At 39.0% G+C, this 23,226-nt stretch overlaps 1 protein-coding gene across 3 annotated transcripts in view; it reads left to right on the plus strand.

The window, feature by feature from the left end:
* The first annotated feature begins 3,033 nt into the window (after positions 1-3,033).
* Positions 3,034-23,226, plus strand: part of CRY1 (cryptochrome circadian regulator 1) — a 99,156-nt gene continuing 78,963 nt past the window's right edge. For 2 of the 3 annotated variants that reach the window (XM_057316328.1, XM_026499739.4), the window contains exon 1: positions 3,199-3,826. In XM_057316328.1, the coding sequence (XP_057172311.1) occupies positions 3,669-3,826 (158 nt within the window). In that variant the 5' untranslated portion in view covers positions 3,199-3,668. Of the gene's footprint in view, positions 3,827-23,226 lie in introns of all 3 variants that reach the window. The other variant, XM_026499738.4, reaches the window with a different exon arrangement.

A 23,226-nucleotide genomic window follows, 5' to 3' on the forward strand; every position in this document is an offset into this window, starting at 1 on the left:
GTACTTCTGAGCTTTAGTGTCTTCATCAGGAAAACAGGCACAGATTATTAATAAATAATAAGCTGCCTTAGAAGATTATTATGAGGGTTAATAATAACCTAACATGCTTGACACATAGTAGGTGCTCAATAAATCATAGCAATTATTAAATGGTTACTCCTTCCCCATAATAGATATATTAAAGTAACCACCTATGTGCCATAAAAACCCTTTAGTCTTTGAGGAATGCACAGTTGACAATACTGACACTTTTATAATAAATCAGTACTTTTCTTTGTAAATGAAAGTCACACACACACCCCCATACAGCTGCCTATTAGAAAAAAAATCTGTCTTTATTAAATGAACAATTGGCAAACATAAGTCAACTCTACACAAATCAACATTCTCTCTCTCTCTCTCTCCATTACAATTTCATTTGATTGCTTGAAAACAATTCTTAAGCCTTTAGGCATAATCTATTTACTTTAAAACTGCCTGGGGCGCCTGGGTAGCACAGTCCTTAAGCGTCTGCCTTCGGCTCAGGGCGTGATCCGTGTGTTCTGGGATCGAGTCCCACGTCGGGCTCCTCTGCTAGGAGCCTGCTTCTTCCTCTCCCACTCCCCCTGCTTGTGTTCCCTCTCTCGCTGGCTGTCTCTGTCCACTAAATAAATAAATAAAATCTTAAAAAAAAACTGCCTAAAATGAAACAAAAAATCCTGTATTTTAAAAAGTAGACCCTGGACCCTGGAGAATGAGGCAATCCAAGTGAGAGCACAGCTCTGTGTGCTACATCCTATGCTTAGATGATGGATCTTTCAGGGTGGTTATTATGCCAGGCTCATCTCCACTGATAAAAATAACAAATATTCAATACTTTATAGTGAACAAAGGGTTCCCATATATATAACTTTAAATGCTCTTAAGAAACCAAAGAAAGGATGCTATGCCGTTTTTATGGCAATAGAAGCAGGTTTAGGGAAGACTATCCAGATACTGGCTCACTAGATGATTGAATTTACAGCATTGCTGTATTAGTTTGCTAGAGCTGCTAGAACAAAGCACCACAAAATGAGTGGCTTAGAACAACAGGAATTTATGGTCTCATCCTCTGGAGCCTGGAAATCTGAAATCAAAGTGTTAGCAGAGTCATGCCCCCTCTGAAGGTGCTAGGGAAGGATCCGTTCCAGGTCACTCTCTTAGCTTTGAATAGTGGCCTTTGGCACTTGGCCTATGGCAGCATGACTCCATTTTTCACATGGCATTCTCTTTGTGTGTGGGTCTGTCTCTGTGTCCAAATTTCCAAATTTATAAGGCCCACCCTAATGACATCATCTTAACTTGATCATCTGCAAAGACCTTATTTCCAAGTAAGGGCACATTCACAGGTACTAGGGGTTATACAAATTTTAGAAGGACACAACTCAACCTGTAACAATTGCCCTAACTTTCCTCTTAACCTTGCCAGACACATTGGTGGCAGAGAGCATTCATTCATTTGCTCATTCATTCAATAAACATTGCAATGCGTATGTGTCAGGCTCTATTGGGTATTGATGATGCAGAAAACAAACTGGACAGCCACCCTATCCTTGAGAGGAAATCAGAGACACATTATTATGATAATAAATACTATTATTGAACATCTACTTCATGCTAGGTGTTAAAGTAGGTATTTTTCATTTAACTTTTTAAAAAAGACTTAATTATTTGACAGAGTGAGCACAAGCAGGCAGAGTGTCAGGCAGAGGGAGAGGGAGACGCAGGCTCCCCACTGAGCAAGGAGCCCCACACAGGCCTGGATCCCAGGACCCTGGGATCATGACCTGAGCCAAAGGCAGTTGCTTAACCAACTGAGCCACCCAGGCGACCCAGTATTTTTCCTTCAATCTTCACAATAGTATGTTAAGTAATGTATCAGAGACATACCTGGGGAGATGGGTGTGCGTCCTAAATCTGCTCTGGATGACAGGGATATTTTCACAAATTAGGTAGCACTTCATCTGAGTCTAAAGGGATGTGTAGAAATGTACGAGGTAGCTCAAAGGTTGCTGTGGTGACTAGCACATTCCAAGGAAGAGCGTTTTATAAAGGAAAAAATAGCACTTTGAAGGTTAAGAGATATATCGTAAACCCCACCAGGGCTGAGATTTTTGTCTATTTCTCTCCTGTACCTTGAGCACTTTGAACAGTGCCTGGTTCATTCAGTACTCACTTAATGTACTCATTCATTCAGTACTCACGTCGAAAGGAAGGACCTGACCTGATGCTCACTGTCGCTCTACCGCACTAAGGGTGAGAAATCAGGGCTGACAGGTTGAAGATACATAGTGTTAAGGAATTCCGGGTGCCTGGCACCCGCCCTGCCCATTACCCCTATTCCCCACAACACATCCCCGGGAGCTACACCAAGAGGGCCAGAAGAATGGGGCGGCGCTAGCTTCACACACTCCAAAGTCGGGTTCTTTAGCCAAGGCTGCAGTGAAGCACAAGGTTGGGCTTGAAGTCTAACGGAGCTTTCTTCTCTCCTTTCAACCCATCCTGCGCTCACTCCCCACTGTACTCCCCTGCCGACTCCAGGAGGACGCCCATCTGTTTGCAGGCCTTCCCCAAACGCCACAAGAGGAATCCCAGAGCGCGCTTCAGACCGCCGGCCGCGCCCTCCTTTCTGGAACGTAGAGAGAGCGCACGCGCGCCATCCCAGCCGAGCGCGCGCCCGCGAGCTCCCCGCATCCCCGTGCTCATCCGGGTCTCAGAGAACCTCAGCCAATAGGAGACGCTCACGGCCTCCAGAGGCGGGGCTAAGCCTTCCCTCACATGGGGCCTGTGGTCACCGTGGGCGCTTCTGGGTGACCAGTCGGCGGAGAAAAGGGGCAGAGGAAGGGAGTTCAGAGTCTGGGCGAGGGTCGACGGCTTTGAGGTCAAGCAGCTGTGGCCCCCTAGAAGCGACTGAATCGCTAGCAGATTCCTCAGTCAGAGCCGCTGTAGTAAACACACTTCAGAAACGTGAGGTGCCGGGGGTCACGTGGGGAGCGCCCTCTCCAATGAGGATCCGGGGGCGGGGCCGAGGCCGCTGACGCGGCGGTGGCGGCGGAGTCACCCGGGCTGCCTCGGGACCGGTCACCGGCCGGCAACCGTCCAGCGGCCTCGACCACCGCCTCAGTGCTCACTGCTCTTCGCCGGGTCGAGAGACAGCGTGGCCGACTGTGGCTGGATCTCCTCTTATCCCTCTCGGTGGCTCGCCTCAGGCGGGCCGTTTTCTCCTCCGGGGCCGCCTCGGTGGGGCGAGGCTTCCGTGACGAACCTCCTGGGGCTGCCGGTGCCGGTCGGGGCCGTCGTGGCGTTTCGGGCTCGTGGAACGTGCTCACTCCCCGGGCTCCGAGGCCCTCGAAGCGATGCGCTTCGTGTAGGCGGTTGCGGCGGGCGCCAGCTCCTAAAGGGCGTCACACCCGGACTCTGCTGACGGCAACCTCCATTCATCTGCCAGCTGCGCCTCCAGCGCCCTCTCCTTCTCCGGCCCCCTCCTCGGACTCATTTTTTCCTTTTTTCCCCTCTGCCGCCCTCTCCCCACTCCTTGGGTGTGGTGGTTCCCCTGGAAGCAGAGGTGTCGGGTATGAGCCGGCCCTTCCTTCCTTGAATTTCTTGGTGGGGGAACTGGGCGAGGACCCGCCCGCCGCCGCGCCCCCGGGATGGGGGTGAACGCCGTGCACTGGTTCCGAAAGGGGCTCCGGCTTCACGACAACCCCGCCCTGAAGGAGTGCATTCAGGGCGCCGACACCATCCGCTGCGTCTACATCCTCGACCCCTGGTTCGCCGGCTCCTCCAATGTGGGCATCAACAGGTGGCGGTAAGTCGAAATCCGGTGGGAAATGGGGATTTCGGTGTTTAATGAATCAGGGCTTGACTTGCAGTCGGCCGAATCTGAGAACTTAGACCTGGGACCGCGGTACTTAGGCCGTTTTCAGAATTAGAGGTGCCTTGAGTATTGAATAGAATTGACTTAATAATTCTCTGGCCAGAGAGTACCTGCAAGCTGGAACACCTTGGCCTTCATGTGTGAGTTACGTGCCTCTGCGCTAGTGGAAACTCTTCCTCTGGTTTTATGGGGACTTCTTAGCGGTGGAGTTAAAGAAACACCCTCCCAGTTCGCAGTGGCCAGTGGATTGATTTTCTTGGCCTCCTTGTGGCATTCGAAAGGATCGCGGCTTTGCGTATTTACGTTTGCGTGTGTCTAGGTAACTCCTAGTGTGGAGAAAATCTTTCATTCAGTATAGGCACCTCCAAATACACTTTTCTTCCACCTCGAGATTGCCGTTGGAAAAGCAAGGGAAACATCTGGTTTCTCTTTGCTCATTTCTTTCTCTCAACTCCTCCTTGTGGTTGACTAGAGAAAGCACAGTTTTTCTTTCTAGGCAAAGTATAAAGCCTTCTAGGGATCAGAGCACTGGAAAAATTTTTCGAGAAGCTTTATGATCTTTTCCTGAAATACCAGGCTAGATGATTGTTAGGCCGCCTGGTGGAAAAGAAAGCATTTATTTAACAGGTTATTGATCACTACTGTATAGCAGGCACTGCTTTAAACAACAGGGGTATAGCAGTGAATGAGACAAAAATTCTTATCCTTTTGAGCACATGTCCCAGAAAGTCAAATATATAGTAGTAGTTGATGGTGATAAAAGCTGAGAAATATAGAGCAGAGATAGGGGATAAAGAATAAATACAATGGGGTGGGATTAGCCTTGCAGTTTTTATTTTTATTTTTAAAGACTATTTGAGAGAGAGCGCACGAGAGTGAGCGAGCCAGGGGCAGGAGCAGAGGGAGAAGCAGATGCCCCGCTGAGCAGGGAGCCCAACCTGGGGCTCCTTCCCAGGACTCTGAGATCATGACCTGATCTGAAGGCAGCTGCTCAACGGCCTGAGCCACCCAGGAGCCCCTCCTCGCAGTTTTAAATATGGTGATCGGGGAAAACTCAGAGAAGGTGGCAGTTGAACAAACTGATGAAATGGATTGCAGATATCTAGGGGAAGAGCATTCCAGGCAGGGGGAACAGTGAGGGAAAAGGCTGTGAAGTGGAAATTTGTTTAACCTTTGGAAGAAATAGCAAAAGAAGCAATATAAAAGGAGCAGAATAGTGGTGGTAGTAGGTGAGGTCAGAGATGTAATAGGGCCAGACTGAGTAGAGGTTTATAGGCAGTTGTCAAGATTTGGGCTTTTACCCTGAGCAAAGAGGGAATGATTGCAGGATTATGAGCAGAGAAGTGATATAATCTAATTTAAGTTTGAAAAAATTTCTCTGATCATAGTTCTGGATTGGGAGAAAGTAGACAAGAAACAGGAGGCTGTTGGATCTTCCATGTGAGAGATGATAGTGGCTTGAACCACAGTGATAGTGATGGATGTAGTGAGAAGTAGTCAGATGCTGAGTATATTTTGAAGGAAGAATCCACAGTATTGGGCGCCTGGGTGGCTCAGTTGGTTAAGTGACTGCCTGTGACTCAGGTCATGATCCTGGAGTCCCAGGATCAGGTCCTGCATCGGGCTCCCTGCTGGAAGTCTGCTTCTCCCTCTGACTCTCCCCCCTGTCGTGCTCTCTTTCTCTCATTCTCTCTTTCAAATAAATAAATAAAATCTTAAAAAAAAAAAGAATCCCCAGTATTTGTTGGCAGATTGGATATGTGGTATTAGAGAAAGAGAAGGAATTAGGAATTATTTCAAAATTGTTGGTTTGAGGAACTAGGATGAAGCTGCACTTGGCCAAGAAAGTGAAGTCATTTGCAGAAGCCATTGGGAGGGTGATTGGAGTTCTCTTTTGGACTTGATTAAGTCTGAGATGTTTATTACACATCCAAGTAGAGATGGTAGATTGGCAGTTGGATATATCGGGAGTTCGGGACAGAGTTCCAGGCAGGAGATATAAATTGGAGAGTCATCAGTTTGTAGATAATATTTAAAGCCATTTATTCATTCATCCATTCATTGAACAAATACTTGTCATGCACCTGCTACATGCTAGGCATTGTTTTAGGTTCAGAGTACTCAGCATTAACAAAAATAGCTAAAAAAATCCCTACTCTGTTAAAGTTAAATTCTAGTGAAGCCATGAGACTTTGTGAAAACATAAGGAAGTGAGTGTAGATAAAACTCTTTGAACAACTCTTTGAGTATACTAAAAAAACATTGAATTGTACACTTAAAAAAAATTTACCCATCCTTTTAAGGTCCAGTCCACATGCTGCCCTTTCTATAATACATTTTTTATCACACTGCCTGGGATGCATTACATTTTACAGTCTTGTGAACTCTTATGCCATTTTTTGATATTGCTTCCCACATCACCATTAAATACGATTAAATAGGCCAGTGATGGGTACTAAGGAGGGCACATATTGCGTGGTGTACTGCGTGTTATATGCAAATAATGAATCATGGAACACTACATCAGAAACTAAGGATATACTGTATGGTGACTAACATAACATAATAAAAAATTATAAAAAAAAGAAGTAAATACTTCTTTAATTTGTAAGTATTGATATAGTCCTCATATATTCATTTCTCCTTCATTTAACTGATTGTAACTCTTTTTTCTTGAAGAGAAGGTACCATTTCATTCAATCAAAAATTTATTTTCGTTCATATTTATAGCAGGCAGTGTTTTGGTACTGGAGACAGAACAGTGAATAAGAGCCCCTGCCCTTGAGGTCCTTCTAGTCTAGGAGGGGAAACAAGCAATAAAACAAATATAATATGTCGGGTGGTGGTAAGTACAATGGAGAGAAATAAATCAGAATGTGAGATCAGAGACCTAAAGAAAGGGAGGTAACATGGCTGCACAGATATTTGGGGAAAGAGCTCTCTCTGTATTCTCCACAGTGTCCTGTACAAAGTAGACATTTGATAAATATTTTAAAAATTTTCTTTGTTAAGTCTAGGATTTAGGAATGTGACAGTTACTTCATTTAACTTTGATGCTAATGTGTATCTTAAACTCATAATTCAGAGAAATAATTTTCAGTGAAGAAATTATTTTTGACATTTAAACTTCAACATGTTTAAAACACAGTTGACATTATTGCATGTAGATTCTCTCAGTTTTCAGTAACCAGATCTATAAATGTACCTACATCCTTACCCATTCTTTCCTTCTACTGTTTGATTTCAGTAGAAGAGACATTGCTTTCCTTATTCAAAACCAGTCTTTTCAGCTATACCCCATTTTAAACTGCTCATATTTTTTACAGCTTTATTGGGATATAGTGACAAATAAAAATTGTATATATTCAAGGTGTTCCACATGATGTTTTGATACACACACACACACACACACACACACATTGTGACTCTCATTTTTGATGATTTAGTCTCTTAGCCTTTCTTTAACCTCTTTTTGGTTTGCTTCCAATCAGCACTTAGACATGTGTAAGTCCCAGTTGTAAGAACAAGAAAACCAACAGGGGAAGAAAACCTACCCTTGAGTATGTTCCTGTCCTGTAACTATATTTCTCAGTTTCTTTATAGCCAGACTTAAAGAACAAGATGTCTAATACTCGCTGACTTCATTTCTTTATTGTCTCTTCACCCTTCTTCCATCCACTCCTAGTCTGGATTCCACTGTATCTGCTCCACCAAGACAGTAATCATCCAAAGGATACTTTTAAACTTTTCATTCCTTGACTTTTTTTTTTTTTTTTTTTTTTTACCATGTTTGACACTTTTGACCACACTTTCCTCTCCTTCCCTTTGCACTGGTTAGAGGAGCCTCCTCTTGTTTTTTGTTTTTTTCCTTTCAAAACTATTAGTGTTCTTCCTTTACTTCTCTTTTCTCTTCACCTCTTAAATGCCCCTTAGATCTGTGATCACCCTTTTTTCATTTTACATAGTTGTTAGGCAGTCTCATCTCTCTTCAAAAAGTCAGTTACCATCCGTTTGCTCAGAATTCACACGTCAGCGTCTTCAGCTCATATCTCTCTCCTGATCCGAAGATATGCATCCATTATTTATGGATTCCCTGTCTATTTGAATGTATTATATTACCTTAAACTCAGCTTGTTCAAAACAGAGATCATCTGGGCCCCTGGGTGGCTCAGTTGGTTAAATATCTGACTTTTGATTTCGGCTCAGGTCATGATCTCAGGGTTGTGAGATGGAGCCCTGTGTCAGGCTCTGTGCTGGGCATGGAGCCTGCTTGAGATTCTCTCTCTCCCTCCCAGCCTCTCTCCCCCTCTCCCCCTCTCCCCCTCTAAAAAATTAAAAACCACAAAGTTCATCTTCTCCATTATCTCTGTCTCAAGAACAAACGAATTTTTTCTGTGTGTCCTGTCTTCATAAATAATACCACTATTTGCCCAGTTGCTCAAGTGACAGATTAGATTGTTAATTATATATTAATTTATTTAACAAATATTTGAGTTCCTACTGTGTGCCAATCACTTTGTTAATTTCTGCGAGTAAATGGAAGTCAGTAGATAATTTCTCTGCCCTCAGAGAATTTACAGTATAAAGAGGGATTTATTCAGAAATAAAATAACCACAGAAATACATTCTTCTGTCTCCACTGGTACTTCAGTCCATACCACCATCCTTTGGCTAGATTATTTGAGTAGTTTATGAATCATTATCCCCCTTTCCCTTCTCTAATTCATTCTCTATACAGCAACCAGAGTGATCCTTTAAAATTGCTAATCTGTTCATGTCCTTTACTCTTTAAAATCCCTCAGTGACATTTCTTTACCTTTAGGTTAAAGTTCAAAAGCCATAGCATAGTTTAAAATCCCTGTGTAATCTAGTCCTTTGCTTCTTTTTCTAGCCTTAGAGGATTGCTTCATTGAGGCATTTGAGCTGAGCTTTGAAGTATGAGATGAATCTTAATAAACACATAATAGAGGAAAGGAATTGAATTCCATCCAGGCTGAGGGAAGAAAATTTCAGGCTAAGGATATAACACGAGGGAAGGCACAGTATTCTGATACTGGTATAGATGTTGGTGTAACTGAGTCATATGGTTCATGAAAAGACAGGAGGTATTGTTTAGTACTCTGGATGATTTTGTGTGACTCAAATAGGCTTAAGCAGAGAGAGAGTTTATTGACAAATACAATTGAACAGCCCAAGGGAGTGTGGCTTCGAACATAGGTTGGTGCTAGGGCTCAGAAGATGTCTCCAGGACCAAATTTCCCTCTTTGTATCTCCACACTTCACTTATTCTGGGTTGGCTTCTCACGTTGTCCTCTGGTGGTGAAATATAGCAATAACAATAGCAGTTACAGCAGTAAAAAGCATATGCCTCTGTCCCAGAAATCTGCTCAAAAGTCTGTGGTACTTCAGTGGCTCTGTTCGGACCAATTTATGAACCAGTCATTGTAAGCATCTGTGTGAGCTGCAATTGTGTGCATCATGGGTAGAATCAACTCAACTAGACTGAAGTAACTGAAGTAGAATGAGTAGAAAGTAAATGGATGTCCTAAAACAATAGATGCCCATTCTATAAGAACTCAGATCAGAAGGTGGGACGAAGTCAGAAAAATTTTGACTCCTATTTGAGGGAATATAACTTTGGCATTTGAGTGAATGATAGAGGAAAGAGATAGTAGAGCAGTATGGGAGCTTTATCAATAGTCAATTGAAAGGTAATGTAGGCTTTAATTAGGGAAAAGTCTGTGAGGAAGGGGAAGATGCAAGAGGGTGATTGTAGAGGTGCAATGGACAGTTAAGGTGACTATCAAAAAGGCAGTTTCAGAGAGGCAGTAGACTGTAAGATTCTCATGCTTTGTGCCTCTTTGACAATTAGCTATTAAGTTAGAGAACACAGGAATAGGCCATATTTAGCTGAGGAAAAGAATGAGTTTGTTTAGGTCACTGCTGAATTTGAGGTTACTGCTAAGATATCAACATGGGAAATGGAGAAAATAGAAGTTCAAGTTTGGGGATTAGACATTAGAACTGTGGATGTGGGAGTAATTTCAATATAATTAATAGGTGAAGCATGACTGAGGATATTGGATAGAGTAAGATGCATCAGAATTTTGGTGGTTACCATATTTAAGATGAATAGAAACTGGTGAAGGAGACTCAATCAGAATCAGTCAGAGAGGTAGAAAGAGGAGCCAGGTGAGTACTACATCATGGAAACCAAAGGTGGCAAGAATTTTTCTTTATTGTGCAAAGAAGTCAGGTTAGGATGACTTCTGACAGTTATGTGGGAAAGATACTCAGTGACTTGGAAATGGGTGGAAGAAATGACTGCATGTCTTGAATGCTGGGCGGTAGACCCTCTGGGATATAGAGGACCCCCCAGAAATTGTATTATTCTCATTTGGGTTATGTACTTTTGTTCTTGATTGTCTAGACTGCTTTACAACTCTGCAAAAAGTGATGAAAGGCAAAATGTAGATAAAAGTTATGGTGCTGGCCAGTAAGAATGGCTAAAATTAACAACTCAGTAAACAACAGATGTAGAGAAAAGGGAACCCTCTTACACTGTTGGTGGGAATGCAAACTGGTGCAGCTACTCTGGAAAACAGAGGTTCCTCAAGATGTTTAAAAATAGAGCTACCCTACCCAGCAATTGCACTACCAGGTATTTATCCGAAGGATACAAACATAGTGATTCAAAGGGGCACATGCACCCCAATCTTCATAGCAGCAATGTCCCAATAGCCAAAATATGGAAAAAGCCCAGATGTCCATCAACAGATGAATGGATAAAGAAGATGTGTATGTGTATACACACACACATGCACGCACGCACGCACGCACACACTGGAATATTACCATCAAAAAGAATGAAATCTTGCCATTTGCAATGATGTGGATGGAACTAGAGGGTATTATGCTAAATAAAACAAGTCAGTCAGAGAATATCATATGATTTCACTCATATATGGAATTTAAGAAACAAAACAAATGAACAGAGGGGAAGAGAAGGAAAAATAAAGTAAGATGAAATCAGAGAGGGACATAAGCCATAAGACACTCATAACTATAGGAAACAAACAGGGTTGCTAGAGGGGAAGTAGGTGGGGGGTGGGGTAAATGGGTGATGGGCTTTAAGGAAGGCACTTGACGGAATGAACACTGGGTGTTATATGCAATTGATGAATCACTAAATTCTACCTCTGGAAAAAAAAGTTATGGTGCTGGGAAAACTGAACAACTACATGAAGAAGAATGAAACTGGACCACTTTGGTACACCATACACAAAAATAAACTCAATGGGTTAAAGACCCAGCTGTGAGACCTAAAACCATAAAATGCCTGGAGGAAAGCACAGACAGTAATTTCTTTGACATCAGCTCTAGAAACATTTTTCTAGATGTCTCTTCAGGCAGGAGAAGCAAAAGCAAAATTAAACTATTGGGACTACACCAAAAAAAAAAAAAGCTTTTGCCCAGTAAAGGAAACCATAAACAAAATAAAAAGGCAACCTGTGAAAGAAGAAGATATTTGCAGATGATGTATGTGATAAAGAGTTAATATCTGAAATATATGAAGAACTTATACAACTCAACACTCAACAAACAATTTGATTAAAAAATGGTCAGAGGACCTGAATAGACAGTTCTCTAAAGAAGACGTACGGATGGCCAACAGACACATGATAAGATGGTCAACATCACTCATCATCAGGGAAATGCAAATCAAAACCACAATGTGATATCACTTCACACCTGTCAGAATGCCTAAAATTAAAAACACAAGAAGCAAGTGTTGGTGAAGATATGGAGAGAAAGGAACCCTTGTGCACTACTGGTTGGAATGCAAATTGGTGCAGCCACTGTGGAAAACAGTATGGAGATTCTTCAAAAAATTAAAAATAGAAATACCATATGATCCAGTAATTCCACTACTGGGTATTTACCCAAAGAAAATGAAAACATTAATTCAAAAGGATGTATGTACCTCTGTGTTTGTTGCAGCATTATTTAAAATAGCTAAGACATCGAAGCAACGCATGTGTCCATTGATAAGATAAATGGATAAAGGAGATGTGGTACACACACACACACACACACACACACACACACACACACACACACGATTTTACTCAGCCATAAAAAAGAATGAAATCTTGTCATTTGCAACAATATGGATGGACCTAGAAAGTATAATGCTAAGTGAAATGTCAGTCCGAGGAAGACAAATACCATATGATTTTACTCATATGTGGAATTTAAGAAATGAACAAAGAAAAAAGAGTCCAACAAGAAAACCAGACTCATATATGGAGAACAAACTGGTGGTTGCCAGAGGGAGGTGGGTGTGGAGATAGGTGAAATAGATAAAGGGAATTAAGAGTTCACTTATGTTGATGAGCACTGAGAAATTTATAGGATTGTTGAATCATTACAATGTACACCTGAAACTAATATAACACTGTATGTTTATACTTGAAATAAAATTTTTTTAAAAAGTTAAGATTTAGAAAACTGATAACAGAACAAACATTTCCTGTCCATACCAATGTAAATTATTCCTGTTCATGTCATGCAAATGAACTTTGTAGCGTGAGCATTGTAAAATCTCTGTATGTCTGGTTCTTATTTGAACCAATTTTAACATCTTACTGGTTCCTTCATTCATTATCATGAATTAAATAAAATCTCTGCCATATATTCATTTAATATTTTATGAGAATCATGATTTTACTGTTTTGAATATTATACTTTAACTGTTATAAAGGCCTTTGGTAAACTTTGAGAGAGTAGCTTCAGTGTAGTTGTAAGATCCGCAATCAGATTATATAGGAGGTTACTGATTTTGTGTGTGTGGCTGGTATGGGGGAGGAGAGCAATGATTGAGGGATTGATGAAGAGAGTTTTTATCGGAGAGGTAAGGCATAAATTGGTTGCACAGATTCTTAATAGGCTGAAGAAAGGGAATTTTGGGCACATCACCAGACTTAAAGTCAAGACAGGATGATAAATAGGAAATACATAGATAACGTGAGGCCCCAATGTAGAGTTCTAAAGTGAGTTTAGAATATCTGGCTCTCTAGATTCTAATCCCTACTTTCCTACTGAGTAGCAGTGGTACTGATTTTGGGTAGGTTACTCGCCCTTCATTTTATTCATTTAGGAAACATTCATTAAGAGCCTGTTTTGCAGGGCACTGGGGATACAAAGATGAAAGTCAAGGTTCCTGCCCATACGGAAACTTTCACACCATTAAAAGACAAATAATTAGAATATACAATGTTAAATAGGACCTCTGTAGAAATATGCAAATCTTGGGAGCACAGAGGGGAGAGAACCCTGGGGGAAGGAGGGGGAGGAATTAGGAATAAAGGTGATTAGTGTGGGGGGGGGTTGGGGGGAGGAAGGAGGGAGTGAAATACTGGTCTGAGAGAAGAGAAGTTTTGGGGATTCTTGAGTCAGTGTCCTAATATGAAAAGGGAAGTACCGGAAAAGCTCTAATATCTGATACCATTGGGACCAGCAGTTAGTTACCTGAAAAAGGCAGACATAAGAAAGAACACATAAGTGTATATTAATTTGACAGTTTTTGATGTAAGGCGAAATTCCAGATCTCAGATCTCCTGCTCACTTCTTTATCCACATTTACTCCTTAGGTGATCTTGTCTAGTCACATACTTGAATACCTCATGATTTCCTATCATGTATTTTCTGCCCTGACCTCTATCTTGAGCTCCAGACCCACATATCCAGTGTTTTTATTTGGATTTCAAATAAGCATCTTCAGCTTGGTTTTGCCTCCATCTTCCCCACCTACCATGGTTTCTCTGTATCACAATAAATGGCAACATTCACCTTGGTGCTCTGCAAAATCATAGGAGCCATCTTTTTTTCATTTCGTTTTTTCCTCACAATCTCATGTCTAGTCCTTCAGCAGTTGTTATGGCTTTTCCTTAAAAATAACTTTAATATCCTTTCAAATCTCACCCTTCCATTGCTATCATACTATCCAAGTCACCAATTTTTTTTTTCAGGACATTGCAATAGCCTCCTAACTTTTCTACTTTCATTTTTATACCTGCCTTCCTGGTCTGTTCCATGTGGAAGCCAGAGGAATATTTTAAAACCTTAATCAGATCAGGTTGTTTCTATGCTCAGAATCTTCCCATGGCTTCCAAGGTATTTGCATTTTCTGCTTCTCTACCTGGAATATTATCTCAGACCTTAGCAGGGCTCATTCCTTCAATAGCCTTTCTCAAAGAGATCTTTTCTGACCATCCTATGTAAAGTAATTGCCCCTACTTCTACAAACCTCCCACTTTTCCCTTTCTGTCTCCTTGCCCTGTTTTGATGGCATCCATCAATACCTGAAATTATGTATTTATTGATTTACTTCTTTATTGTCTTACTCCTTCAGCAAATTACACAAAAGAGGGGTTGATTCATTGTTGCTTCCTCGTTATTCATTATTGGCTCTTCAGCCCTATAATAGTGGTTCTCATTGGTTGGTCCAGAGATGCTTATGGTTCCTGAGACTCTTAGTTAAGCTAAAACTGTCTTCATTCATAATAATACTAAGACATTATTTGACTTTTTAACTGTCACTCACATGTGCATACAGTAAGTTTTCCAGATGCTGATAAGTAATGACATTATTGCTGTGATGGCTAATGGAATGTGTGCAGGTGTAGTCTTGAATTTTAAAATTTTCTCAGCTTTAATTTTTCGCAGAAATGTTGGTAGATATTACCTATAAGACAGAGCTGTTTGGGATTATTCAGTAATTTTTAAGAATATAAAAGTTCTTGAGACCAAAAAGTTAATATAGGTATTTAACATGTGCCTGTAAGTTGAGTGTATAAATGAATATTGTCCTGCTGATTTCATTGATGGAGTTTCATGTTGGCTTTCATGCATATTACACCCATAGTCTGATACTGCTTTTTTTAAAAAGTTGATTAAAACCTTAAAGATCCTTGTGTAGCAAACTTGAGTACATTTCTTTAGTACATTTTCCTTATGATTTATTATAAATATCTTATCCACAGGAAATTAGAAACTTTTAAAACATTATTAGTGATTCACCTTTTATTGAGCCATTTTGAAACATTCAGTTTAGTTTTCAATAAAACAGCTTCTTAAAAAAAATGGAAGTTTACTTAACATGGTGTTACATGGGTTTCAGGTGTACAACAGTGACAAAAACTGCTTTCTTCTTACGCTCATTTAATCAGTACATATAAAATTTAATTAAATTATGTGATTACAGTTAAGTTCAGCTGACATAAGCAGGTTTGACTCTTGATATGCCTAGAACTTTAGCTGATTGAAACAGAAATCAGATGTGCTAGAAAGTGATAGCTTGCTTTTCTCAAGCTGAAATTAGTCTTGGCTATCAGTCAATGTTGGCTTCTGTTTCACAGAGGATTTTGAGAGATTGTATGATTTCTCTGATGGTAATAGGAAGAATAATTATTAGTACTATAAAAGATGTAACTACAGGTTTTTAAGATTTGACATTTTATTTTAAGATTTGGCATTTTAAAACTCTCACATATTTTTTTTTGTTTTGGATTGCTTATTTGTTTTAGTTGGATATTAGGGTTTCCTAGAGATGAAAGAAGGAAAAACGCTAGTTTAAAAAATGGGATTCTATTGACTCTAGTTACTTTTGCCAGTTTTATCTTATTCCAGCTTTACCTCTCAGTAGCAACAATAACAACAAATGAAATATCTTGATGACATTTGTGGTGTCTTTAAGTTTTGCTGTTTTAAGTGATATAAGCCAGCAGGAATTAAAAGGCTATAAATAGAATGACTAAATATTAAATTACTGTATAGTGTATATATACTAGAGAATGTGCCTGCCAGTCCTTTAATTGATATTAACATGTAATGGGTAGTCAGATTCTCACTTTAGGGTTAACATACCTTTTTTTATTATGGGGTTTAGTGTTGCTATTTTTTGTAATGAGGGTACATAACCTTGGGTCATATAATAGGAATAGAAAACAAAGATTGAATTAATGAAAGAGAAATACTAAAAAGGATTTTGTAATATATATGAGAGCTTTTAGAAAAGGAGGAGACAAAGATGATTCCAAGTTTTGGGGTCCCAGAAAGAGAGACAAAGTCAGAAGGAGCTAGTTTGGGGGTTAGAATGATAAGGTTGGTTTAAGTTGTATCAAAGTTAAGGTAATGGACGGGATGCCTGGGTGGCTCAGTCAGTTAAGCGTCCAACTCTTGATTTCAGTTCAGGTCATGATCTCAGGGTCTTGAGACCAAGCCCTGCATGGAGCCTGTTCTATGTTTCTTCTATCTAGAATTTATATTGACACTGAGGTTGAACTGTTACTTGTTTTACCTCAAATGATGGTCAGTTCCTCCAAAATGGTGGTTAGTCATTCCACTACTACTAATTAATATCCCTACTGAACTGTTATCTTAACTGTACACTAAATTTTTAACATTTTGAGGTCTGTTTCTAGGCTATTCAATTTTAAAAATGTTTTTTTCTGATGAGTGTAATAATTATAAATAATTCAGATATGAAGGAAGTATCTGTACAATATCACTCCTAAGAAGTATACTATTGGTAATAGTTTAAAAATGTGAAAATATGAATTTATATGAATATGTGTACATATTTATATGTAAATTTTGGCATCTGTTAAAAAATGTGTGTAATTCATTGAATATTGCTTTGGGAGTTAATTTTGTTAGGTTTGTGATAATGTGATCCTGTTAGCTTTATAAAATAAATCTGTAACTTTACATCCTTTCTGTGCTCCCTAACAGAATGAATAGCAGGGATTTTATGTTCCATAAAGGTTTGCTAGAATTCAGCCATAAAGTCTTTTGGGTTAGGGGCTTTTGGGAGGAGAAAGTTTCTTTTTATAGATATCTCAGGGTACCTGTGCAGTTCACACATTATACTGTCCATGTCAAAACCCTTACTGAAAGGATGAATTTAGCTTTTATTTTAGTAGCTTATGACTCTGTACTCTATTTTTCCTCTTTCTCCTGTGGACAGTTTATTGGTTCTAGAGTTGGTATGTGACCCAAGCTCTACCAATTTGGAATTTGGAAGTTTCAAAAAGGCACACAGAGACTCCAGTTGGTTGGTATTGGGCCTTGACATTGAGCAGTCATAAAAAGCTAGGAATCTTAGCATAGAAGAGTGATTGTGGAAAGACAAAAAAAAAGGGCACATGGGTAGAAAGGAACAAATGAGACCATTCAGTTCCAAAAAGGAGCAGGAATCCTGGGTTCCTAACATTATAGAATCCTTAGCTGACTATACTCCCTGAGCACAGGTTCTGTGAGATGCCTCAGTATTTTCCCAATACTTTTTTTTTCTTTTGCTTGACTTGGTTTGAGTAGATTTTTATTTTTTGTTTTATTTATCTTTATTTATTTATTTGATATTTATGTTTATTGCAGTGAAACAAGTCCTTAGATCATCATTGTCATACTTTTAAATTCCATTGGTGTTTATTAATTTTCTTAGGTTTTCTTTTCAGTCAGTTTGGTAATTTAATTCGATGATTCATATTTTCCTAAAATATCTACCATTTCATCTAGTTTTATGTTTTCATATGTTTTGCTAAAGTTGTGTGCCCCATTCTTTTATTTTAATAATCACCAGAATTGCTGTCGTAGTCCCTTTTTCACATTTACTAATAGGTATGTGTATTTTTGTCTCTCTCTCTCTCTCTCTTTTTTTTTTTCTTAGATTGCCAGATGCTTTTCTATTTTATTGATCTTTTGAAAGGATAATTCTTACAGAAGAAAAACAGAATATTGTCAGAGTTACTTTACAAAAAGCATCAGGCCCAGATAGTTTAATGGTTGGGTTCTACAGAACTTTTAGGAATATGTAACTTTGGTGCTATGAAAAGCACTGTTCTAGAGCATAATAAAAGAGGAATCTATAGTCCAATATTATTTAGGAATAAGATGTACATATTTATCAAATAGAATACAAAAATCATATTAAAAATACGCTCTACATACATATTGAAAATGCAAGGATAATTCAGTATTGGAAATACAGCGATATAATCTGTATACTAATAGAGTATAGAAAAATCGCAAGAGCATCCTTCTTTTTTTTTGAAGTAGGCTCCATGCCTAACATGGGGCTTGAACTCAACACGCCTGAGATTAAGGGTTGCGTGCTCTATCAGCTGAGCCAGCCAGGTGCCCCCAACATTAATTCTTAATAAAAACTAGTGCTGAACAGAAATAGAAGGCTACCTTTTAATTAATTAATTAATTAAAACCATACAGGGCTTGAACTTATGACCCTGAGATCAAGGCCTGAGCTGAGATCAAGAGTCAAGACACTTAACCAACCGAGCAACACAGGTGCCCAAAGTCTTTTTTTTTTTTAAAGATTATTTTTATTTATTTGACAGAGATAGAGACAGCCAGCGAAAGAAAGAACACAAGCAGGGGGAGTGGGAGAGGAAGAAGCAGGCTTCCAGCGGAGGAGCCTGATGTGGGGCTCGATCCCATAACGCCGGGATCACGCCCTGAGCCGAAGGCAGACGCTTAACCGCTGTGCCACCCAGGCGCCCCCCAAAGTCTTTTTAATATGGTTATATAAAAATCAGCTCAAACGCTAGCATCATGTTTAATGGGTAAATTTTGGAAGAATTTTTATAAAATTGACAACAAGATACATTGATTCTTAATAAAAACTAGTGCCAAACAGAAATAGAAGGCTACCTTTTAATTAATTAATTAATTAATTAAAAAATACAGGGCTTGAATTTATGACCCTGAGATCAAGGCCTGAGCTGAGATCAAGAGTCAAGACACTTAACCAACTGAGCAACACAGGTGCTCAAAGTCTTTTTAATATGGTTATATAAAAATCAGCTCAAAAGCTAGCATTATGTTTAATGGGTGGATTTTGGAAGAATTTTTGTAAAACTGACAATAGGATACAATGCTTGCTATCATCACTATTGCTATCATCATGCTAAAGGTACTACCTAATGCAGTCTAAGAGGTATAAGAATGGAAGAGAAGCTAAAATCATTGCTGTTTTTACATGATACACTTATACACATGAAATACCCAGAGTCAACTGAAAAAGTGTTATTAATAATAAAAGAATTCAGTGTATAATTTTTCTTAACCTTAAGTGCAGAAAATTAAACTAATCCTCTATTCAAGACACATTATCATCATTGGTGTATATAAAGTCTCTCTCTTGGTAATTTTCTTTCTTTAGTTCTCCTTTATATTTATCTGTTTGAATTTCCCTTCCCCCATATAAACAAATATCTTAATATTTATGTTATTTTCAGAAAGTAATTGTATAGTATGTCATATTATTTATATTCTAATATGTTTGTCTTTTTATATTTGTGTTCTTGCAAAATAGGTCTTGTTATTTTGTGTGTACTTATTTTTAAATTCACATAAAAGTTATTGCATTGTATATCTTACTCTTTTTTTTCCATAGGCACTAAAATTTTAACATCTACTCATGTTGGTACTTCTAATCCATTGTTTCTTCTTTTTTAAAAAATATTTATTTACTTTAGAGAGAAAGTGTGAGAGAGCGGGGTGGTGGGGGGTGGGGAGAGGGAGAGAGAATCTCAAGCAGTCTCCCAGCTGAACGTGAAGTGAAGCTCCATCTCACAACTCTGAGATCATGACCCTGAGATCGTGACCTGAGCCTAAATCAAGTCAGATGCTCAACCGATTGAGCCACCCAAGTGCTGCAACTAATCCATTGCTTCTAATAATTGCATAATACATTGTGAGATATTTACCTCATTTTACCTACCTGTTATCTTACTGATAGCTACCGTTTATTTTCAATTTCCTGACATCACACATTGTGTTGTAGTGAACATCCTTGTACATGACTGTGTAAGGATTTCTTTGGAGCCTACGTACAAATGACTAGACTTGTTGGGTTATAAGATAGCCCTATATTCGGTTTAACTAAGAAATGCTGGATTGCTTTATCCACAATAGCCAAATTAGTCTATATTCCCACTAACAATGAATGAGTGTTCTTATATCCCAACATTTAAAAATTATTCAGCTTTCTAAATTTTACCAATCTAATTAAAGTGATCTCTTTTTTAATATGTATTTCTCTGGTTTCTCATGGTTTTGAACATTTCTTGTCATATTAACTTTGGAGATTTGTTTTCTTCTATAAATTGCTTTTTAATAGTTTTGCCCATTTTTCTATTGATGTTACTGTCTTCTAAAATTTCATTTGTTGGAATTTTAAAATAAATATGTATTAAAAGATACAGTGACCAATAGGCACATGAAAAGATAGTGAGCATCATTAGTCATTAGGGAAATGCAAAGCAAAACCACAGCATAATGCTATTTTGCACCCACTGGCTAGGATGGCTATAATAAACACATTTTTAAAGGAAAATAAGTGTTGGTGAGGATGTGGAGAAATCTGAACCCTCATACATTTCTGGTTAGAGTGTAAAATGGTGCAGCCACTATGGAAAAGTTTTGCAACTACAATTACCATACGACCTAGCAATTATACTTTAAGAATTCCAGAAGAATTGAAAACAGCCATTGAAACAAAAATTTGTACGTGATTGTCCATAGCAGCTCTATTCACAGTCACCAAAGAAGATAACAACCCAGATGTCTACCAGCTGATGAACAGATAAATGAAATGTAATATATCCATACAATGGGATATCATTCAGCCATAAAAAGAAATGAGTCTCTCTACAACATAGCTGAATGTCTGAAACATTATGCTAAGTGAAAGAAGCCAGATACAAAATATAACATATATGATTCCATTTATATGCAGTATCCAGAATATAAGTGAATCCATGGAGACAGAAAGTAAATTAGCAGTAGCCTGGGGGAGGGGGAATGAGGAATGGAGAGTGATTGCTTAATGGGGACAGGGTTTCCATTTGGGATGATGAAAATGTTTTGAAACTAGAGGTAATGATTACACAACATTATGAATTGAACCAAATGCCACTGAATTATACACTTTAAAATGGTTAACATTATGTGAATTCTATTCCAGAACTACAAATAGCTTTCATATATATCAGAGACTTGAAAACATTTTGTGTAAAGGTCCAAATGACAAATATTTTAAACTTTGTCTAAAAATATTAGTCTCTATCACAGTTACCCAATTGTCCTGTTGTAGCATGAAAGCAGCTGTAGACAGTAAACAAATGAATCTGTCTGTGTTCTAATAAAACTTAGGTTCCAAAGCAGCAGTGGAATGGATTGGCCCTTGAGCCCTGGTTTGCTGACCCCCTGCTATAGGTAAACAACCAGTTAGAAAGAATCTTAAGAAGAGAAATCCTATTTACAGTAGCAACAAAGAGAGATAATAACACCTGGTAATAACTTGAATTCAGATGCGGAGAGATTGGTGACTAGATCTTATTCTCTCCCTAAACTCTTTTTTTCAAATAAGGGATGAGGGAGGAGTAGAATAGTTAGGAGTTAACCAGTTCATGACCCGTGAGACTTCCTTAGTTGAGAACATTCTTTCAAGACACAACAAAGAGTGTAGTTTGAAGTTTTCCAAACAGAAGAGGCAACAAACCTGTGATATTAGTTATTCAGTCAGTTTCAAGATTTCTTAAAGAGTCCTGCTCATCATCTTCCTCCTCTTCCCTAAACTTTTCCAGCACTTCCCTCCCCATATTAGTCTGCAGCCTAGTATCCTGCTGTATAGATTCTACTCCTTTTCTCCTTTTAGAAAGGCTTCAGGAAAGCTACAGTAAATTCCAGGTGTCTTTATATTTTAGAGCACTCTGAAACTTATAAAAGAAAACTCTGGGGGAAATTTTAAAAAATTTAAAAGTTACCATTAAAGTAGGTATGTCTTTCTAAAGTGCAAACCAGAAACCAGAAAGAAAAGATGGGTAAATTCAATTTGATAATCAAATAAAAGTTGTACATGCCAGTATTACCATAAAGTCTGATGACACCATGCTAAAGGAAAAATGTCCATAAATGTGATAAAAGTCTGGTTTCCTTAATATGTAGAAGCCTCCTTTTAAGCTTCGTCTGAAGCTACAGATCTTTTTGGCAGATTTTACCATCCTGTGTTCTGATTTCTTCTATACAGGATTGGGTTTTTGTTTTTGTTTTGTTTTGTTTTACCTGCTGTGGAATTATTTTTGTCTTTTATTTATATTAATATCACCATGTCATTTCTTATTATGGGGAACTGTATTTTACTTTTTAAAAAATTCAGATTAACATATAGTAAAATTTACTCTTTTTGGTATACAGCTCCGTGAGTTTTAATTAATGCACAGAGCATTACAACCACAGCCAAAATCAAGATACAGAATGATTCCATCATTCCAGAACAATTTCCTTGTGCTATTCCTTTGTATTCACATTCTCCCCCATCCTGAGCTCCCTCGCAACCTCTTTTGTATATTCCAGAACGTAAAAGTGTGTTACCTTTGGAATTTGGTGTCTTTTACTTAACATATGCAGTTGATATTCATCCATGTTGTTGTAGGTAGCAACAGTTCATTTCTTTTCATTGCTGAGTAATACTACATTATATGGATATACTACAGTTTATCCATTTCCCAGTTCAAGGAATATTTGAAGTATTTCCAGGTTTTGGCAATTACCAATAAAGCACTCTGGGGGCCCTTAGGTGACTCAGTTGATTAAACATCTGGGTTTGGCTCAGGTCATGATCCCAGGGTCCTTGCTCAGCAGGCAGTCTGCTGCTCCTCTCCCTCTGCCCCCCCTCCCGGTTGTGCTCCTGCGGTGTCTCTCTCTCCCCCCTCTTCAAATAAATAAATAAAATCTTAAAACAACAACAGTAACAACAACAACAAAGCACTCTGCAGAAAAGAGTTAATGTAGCAGGCTTGAGATTGCTGGTCTTACTTAGGCCTGTTTGCAAGGTTGGCTTGTGGCCATTGTCTGGAACTTGGATTTCGAGAGCGTTCCCACCATTCTCTTAACAGACAAGGATGGTTTATGTGCCTAAACTATTTATGTTGAGCACCTTCTTTCCTTCTGGAAGTATGGGATTTTGGTACACGCTAAGCTAGGGTGACTGTGACCAGCACCCAATGAAACCTTATATCCTAGGTTCAGGTGAGTTTCCCTGATACATACATAGTACTTCACTTGTGCTGCTGGAAGGATTAAATACATCCTGCTGGGAGAGGACTCTTGGAAGCTTACACCAAGTTCCAACTTTACCCCATGTGCCTTGTTTCTTAGTTGATTTTGTTTTGTATTCTTTCTTTGTAATAAATCATAGCTGTAAGGATGGCTATATGCTCAGCCCTGCGAGTTCTTCAGGTGAATCA

This window comes from Ursus arctos, unplaced genomic scaffold (genome assembly GCF_023065955.2).
Source record: "Ursus arctos isolate Adak ecotype North America unplaced genomic scaffold, UrsArc2.0 scaffold_21, whole genome shotgun sequence".
NCBI classification, from domain to species: Eukaryota; Metazoa; Chordata; class Mammalia; order Carnivora; family Ursidae; genus Ursus; species Ursus arctos.